General features: G+C 37.1%; 1 protein-coding gene across 1 annotated transcript; it reads left to right on the top strand.

The window, feature by feature from the left end:
• Positions 1-357: 357 nt before the first annotated feature.
• Positions 358-6291, top strand: ACTR6 (ARP6 actin-related protein 6 homolog (yeast); the record flags this gene model as incomplete). Its single annotated transcript, XM_010081629.1, has 8 exons — positions 358-475; positions 2120-2188; positions 3544-3667; positions 4453-4588; positions 4679-4735; positions 5045-5143; positions 5328-5406; positions 6120-6291. Coding segments are annotated over 8 exons (854 nt in total), but the record flags the coding sequence as incomplete, so codon positions are not given.
• Positions 6292-6559: the final 268 nt, after the last annotated feature.

Genomic DNA, 6559 nt, shown 5'->3' with positions numbered 1-6559 from the left:
GACTGTTTCGGCGTGCGGCACCTCCCGCGGAGGGGAGGGGAAAGGGAGGGTCCGTCCCTGGGGGTGCCTGGGCGCGGAGGAGCCCCTGGCGCGCTTTTGTTGGGCTGGCGGCAGGGGAGGGGTGTGGCAGTGTGGCAGCGCGGTACAGTGCCGGGGGTGGGTTTTGTTTTTCCAAAAGGTGCCTCATCGGCACCAGAAGTGTCAGAGATTTCCCTGGTAACTGCCTCCAATAAATGGACTAAAACCAAACCACATCTGCAAAAATATTATTCCAAGTGTACTATTTATGGAAGTGGTGTGAAGACTATGAATGTGTGTCATATCATAATAAATAGGGAACTTCCCAATCTTTTCCAGCGTTATTCCCAACTGCCAGTTCAGATCAAAGACTGCACGCTTGAAAACCTTTACGGCAAATCAACTGGATGAAATTAAAGATCCCTCTGGTCTTTTTTATATTCTCCCTTTTCAGAAAGTAAGTAAGATATCTTCAGTTTATAGCCAAATGTGAAGTCTTTTAAGGAAAAGTTTTTATAAAATATGCCCCAACTGGAGGGTTCTATGTAGCATCATACAAAAATAAAATTCAGCAGTGTGAAGTTTAACAATCATAGAATCATTTAGGTTGGAAAAGGCCCTTAAGATCATGGAGTCCAACTGTAAAGCTAACACTGGCATGTCCACCCCTAAACCGTGTACCTAAGCAACACATCTACACTTTTTCTAAATTCCTCCAGGGACGGCAACTCAAGCACCTCCCTGGACAGCCAGTTCTGGTGCATGGTAACCCTTTCAGTGAAGACATTTTTCCCAATATCCAGTCTAAACCTCCTCTGGCACAATTTGAGGCTGTTTCAAGAGGAAAACTTGAAAACAACTCCTATCACTTGCTACTTTTCCTATAGGAAACCAAGTCCTATCCCTTGCTACTTGGAAAAAGAGACTGACACCCACCTCGCCATTGCTCTTCTTTGGATGCGCTCCAGCACCACAATGTCTTTCTTGTAGTGAGGGGACCAAAACTGAACATGGTATTTGAGGTGCAGCCTCACCAGTGCCGAGTACAGGGGCACAATCACTTCCCTAGTCCTGCTGGCCACACTGTTTCTCGTACAAGCCAGGATACTACTGGCCTTCTTGGCCACACTGATGGCTTGTGTTCAGCCGCCTGTCGACCAACACCCCCAGGTCCTTTTCCATCAGGCAGCTTTCCAGCCACTCTTCCTGAGCCTGTAGTATTGCAGGGGATTGTTGTGACCCAGTGCAGGACCCGTCACTCAGGCTTGTTGAGCCTCATACAGTTGGCCTCGGCCCATCGATCCAGCCTGTCCAGATCGCTCTGAAGAGCCTTTCTGCCCTTAGGCAGACCAACACTCCCACCGAGCTTGATGTTGTCTACAAACTTACTGAGGGTGCACTTGATCCCCTCATCCAGATCACTGATAAAGATATTAAGCAGAACTGGGCCCACCACGGAGCCCTGGGGAACGCCACTTGTGACCAGCCATTGACTGGATTTAACTCCATTCACCTTTGGGACTGGCCATCCAGGCAGTTTTCTTTACCCAGTGAAGAGTACACTCATGCAAGCCACAGGCAGCCAGTTTCTCCAGGGTGTCAGAGGCTTTACTAACGTCCAGGTACACCACATCCACAGCCTTTCCCTCATCCACTAAGTGGGTCACATTATCATGGAAGGAGATGAAGTTAGTCAAGCAGGACTTGCCTTTCATAAACCCATACTGACAGGGACTGATCACCTGGTTGTCCTGTGCGTGCCATGTGATGGCACACAAGATGTTCTGCTCCATAACCTTCCCCAGCACTGAGGTCAGACTGACAGACTTCTGTCAAGGAGAATAATGTATATAGGAAACACAATTTACATGGGTTTTATAGTGTAGTAATTAAGATATTGATAAAGAATATTTGTAACTTTGTTTATCCTATGTAACATTTACTCCTTAGCATAGAAATGTGCATTTAGACATTTTTACTCTCAGATTTCTTTATATTGACAGTCTATCAATCACTTGACATTTTTTGATTTCAAGTAATTTTTTTTTGGTATTATTTTATTTTCTAAATAGTGTAATTTTTTTTTTCTAAATTCCTACAGGGTTACTTGGTCAACTGGGATGTCCAGAGACAGGTTTGGGATTATCTGTTTGGAAAAGAAATGTATCAAGTAAGAGCCTTTTTTTGATTACGTGTTTTCTGAAGGTTAAGTACTAACTAATGGAATTAACATAAGTACATCAGATATTAAATAGAACTGATGAGCTTACTGACCTCTTTGAAAGTGCCTTCAATTAGAAATCACAGGGATTTATTTTTTTGCAAACTGAAGAAAATTTTTATTTTGACCTCTGGTGTAGGAATTTACAACACATTTAAATTTTTCAGTCTTGTGTGTATTCACACTGAGTTCAGTTCACATATGTTAAGAAATTCACATCAGTATAATTAAGAGTTCAAGTTACTAAAAAATAATTATAGACAGATACAGTGTGGTTTAGAGATCAAGAAACTACTGATGTAAAAGAGATCTAGGTCAGTAGGCGAAAAGACATACACATTAAGTAACCATCTTTAGCTAACCATTTTCTGCCCATGAGTAAATTGAATGTATAAACTATAAATATCTGATACTTAACTTTCTTTATCACATGAACTGTATTTAGCTCTAGAAGTGTAGTAAGGCTTCCCTTTTAATTTTTCTTTAAAAAAAAATATTGTTATATACTCTGAAAGTTTTTGGGTTTTTTTTTTAACACCCGAGAGGCAGAATGGTCCTGAGAATGAATGTAGTGCATCCAAATATCTTAGTCTCTTTACATAAAATTATACAGTGCTGGCTTTTGATACTTAGCTTTCATGTTAGTTTTGGAACTAGGTTTAGTTTAGTCATGGTTGCAAGGAGAACTTGGTTTTAGTTCTTTTTCATGAGTGAAGACTATAGAGAAATACAGCTGGTAGTATGTTTAGGGCCATATCCAGTTATGATTGAAGTAACCCTATGAATTCCTCTCTAAAGGAGTGTGAGATATCAGTAAGTGTGGAAAGTCCAGTATCTTTTGCTGGCCTCATGAGAGGTCACTGGGAGTTTTATTATTGATTCTACTTTGCACAGAACTCCATCTTTGGTTATTAGTTAAGTAATTTTGTGATGCAAGTGCTGAGCTGTTGAAGAGACTTACCTTTCTGTAGTTTACAGGATTAGTGGAAAGTATCTTAAATTAGTAATGTAGTGTTCCTTTATGGGTATCTCTTTAAAACATTGGATTAAATTTTGTAAGGATGGTAACAGGAACAAAATATGTATGAAAGTGTTCCCTTCTATTATGTTTTTATCCATTAATTTGATAAAGTTGTATCACTGCTTGTGAAGAAACCTAAAACTTTCTAAGCCTCGCTTCTACAGATATTGCAAATGGTAATCATGTCTTCAGATTTACATGATCTTCACCTGCTGCAAAATATGGTAATGGAGTATTACTTTCTAAGTTTTGTGTAATGACAATCTAAATGTATTTTTCATAGGTGGATTTTGTAGATACCAATATTATTATTACCGAACCTTATTTTAACTTCACTTCAATACAAGAATCCATGAATGAAATTCTATTTGAAGAATATCAATTTCAAGCAGTTCTTAGAGTAAATGGTGAGTCTGTCTCTTTCTAGTTATTATTTATATATTATGAAGTTTAACCTCCTAAAAAATAAATATGCATGCATGCATATGCGTACACATGTATATATAAAGATAGTAAAGAAATTGCTTCATTTCCTTCCTGGCTCTTGAGTAATATGCTCCTATATGTACTCTAACTGGATTAATTTTTAATTTTTTTTGGTAGAAATTCCAGCTATACTTACTTTCTTAAGAGTGTCATGGTATACAATTAAAGAAAATATGAGGAGACTCAGAAAGACAGAGATAACAGATGGATTTTGAAACAGGATAGTATTTGAGAAAGTCTACCAAAAATTTGCATGAAGTCTTTGATAGCTTTCCTTTTTTGGGGACTGTTTTTTTGCTTGGTTTTCTTTTGTACTAGCAAATAAAACACAGCATTCCAGTCATTAAATGTATAGTATCGTACAGGGAATGTGAAAATAACATCACAGCCCTTCTGAAAGATAGCTGGACATAGGATAGTCTTTTAGATAGGTTTGATAAATTGTAGTGTGATCAGTCTGCTTGGGCGTGAGGAGAGAAAACTAAACATGGACTAGAATTATTGAGAAAGAATACATGGGGGCATATACTACATTGATTTTATCCACTGTCAAAATTAATTCATGTGTTGGCTGCAGTATTATGCATCAAGGTCTTGGAAGTCTGTCAAAGGCATTTAAAATATGAAGCAAGTACATTTTCATATCAATGTAAATTCTAAAAGTGTATATTCATATAAAAAATGAATTAAATTTTCTCTATTTCAGCTGGAGCTCTTAGTGCACACAGGTATTTCCGGGATAATCCATCTGAGCTATGTTGTATCATTGTGGACAGCGGATACTCTTTTACACACATTGTACCTTATTGTAGAAGTAAAAAGAAGAAAGAGGCCATCATCAGGTAAACTGCAGTATATATTTTCTAGAAAAATTGTTTACTATGCCTGAACCTAATAATGACAGATTTTCATGTGTTACTCTTCTTCTGTAGGATTAATGTTGGAGGAAAGCTTTTAACCAACCATCTAAAGGAGATAATCTCTTACAGGTAAAGCATGGTGATCATCATCTTGAAATCTGGTATGAGCTAGAAGTTTGTGGGGATATTCGTGCTGGTTCTGTGAATTTTAGAATAAATACTGTTTAAAGGAAAAGGGAATTTTTGTCTGTTATAATCTGCTACCTGCTATCTTGAGTTTAAGCTTTTGTAAAATGAATACAAATTTTAGATACTGAGACAGTAGTTTTCTGTGATTTGAAAACTATGGTTGCTCATCTGCAGTGGAAAACTGGACAGGTAATGCTAAGACTTAATTATTCTCAAACTTCCTGTGGTTTTGTTTTTTGCTTTTCCCAGGCAGCTACATGTTATGGATGAAACACATGTAATTAATCAAGTGAAAGAAGATGTGTGTTATGTTTCTCAAGACTTTTACAAGGACATGGACATTGCCAAGTATGTGTACGATGGTACTGAATATAAAAGTTGGTACTTCTGAATAATCCCTTTATACAAACAAAACTATACTCCTATTTACCAAATTTTCCGGTTAAGTCAAAGGAAAGTCTTGTCAGTATAAAGCTGTTGGGATTTAGAACTTTTTCTTCATTCTATTGTATTTCACATTCTTCTCTTTCAGATTGAAAGGGGAGGAAAATACTGTAATGGTAGATTATGTTTTGCCAGACTTCAGCACAATCAAAAAAGGATTTTGTAAGGTAATAATAGTGTTGTTTCTGAAGTATTTTTTGGACTGTTCCCCTGCACAAGTCTAGTAGAGAGGTTAAAAATGCTTTCTTTTTCCTGATGCTCTGTGGTAACTGCTTTCTGTGCTATGCATTAATTGGTAAAGTTTTCCTGAGGAAGTTGAGATGAAAATCAAATACTGTTTTTCCAGCGTAGCATTTTATGGTCTGTTATTTAATACTTGTAGCTTTCTATGCTTGTGCTCCGTCATACAACCTATCCATATAATTATTGTTTGGGGTTTTTTTTAAAGTTAAGAAGGAAAATGTTTTCTCTGCCTTGATACTTTTTTGTAAGTCTCTCTGAATTTCATTTAAATACCCTAATAGGTAGAAAGTTCAAAGTTCTGTTGTAGAAGAGACTGAAAAATCTTCATACCAATAAAGACAGTTTAACAGTTTTATCTCATTTGTTGAGTTGGCCGGAGTTTCAAAAGCAGTCCCAATGTTTTAAGTCCGCTCTTGTGCATGCCTATTTTACTTCAGTCAAAACTGCTGTTGATAAGAGCAAAGTCACTTCAGATTTAATACCAGAGTATGTGTTATTCTTAAAATATTTGTTAATAATACGACTTAATGTAGAATATATTGCTTACCTGTGCAGTACATGAGAAAAGTCAGCTGAATACTCTAGGATGTAATTTCTTTTTTCTAAGTAGTGACTCCTATTCATGTCTCTAATTTAGCCAAGGGAAGAGATGGTGTTAAGTGGAAAATACAAGACTGGTGAACAAATACTTCGTCTAACAAATGAAAGATTTGCAGTTCCAGAAATACTTTTCCATCCTTCGGATATTGGCATTCAAGAGATGGGAATTCCTGAAGCCATTGTTTATTCTATTCAGAATTTACCTGAAGGTATGATTTAAAAGTATTTTGAAAAGTGTGGGGTGGTATTGTGGGTTTTTTTTGGTTTGTTTTGGGTTTTGGTTTTCAAGTTTGTTTTTTTTTTAAGCATACAAAGTGTCTTAAGAAGCTAGTACTTTCAATATGCCAGTTACTAGATTGTTGTGAACTGTTCTGTCTTCTGGTGTGTGTCACTAGAACTGATTGTCTACAAGAGTATCTGTTAGGCAAACACAGTTTTGCCGTGATTCATTGATTGGTTTCTACTCTTGTTTCAGTT

Source organism: Pterocles gutturalis, unplaced genomic scaffold, assembly GCF_000699245.1.
Source record: "Pterocles gutturalis isolate BGI_N339 unplaced genomic scaffold, ASM69924v1 scaffold38979, whole genome shotgun sequence".
In the NCBI taxonomy this organism is placed as follows: Eukaryota; Metazoa; Chordata; class Aves; order Pterocliformes; family Pteroclidae; genus Pterocles; species Pterocles gutturalis.
Note: the sequence above shows the minus strand (reverse complement) of the source record. Positions and strands in the feature narration are given on the sequence as shown.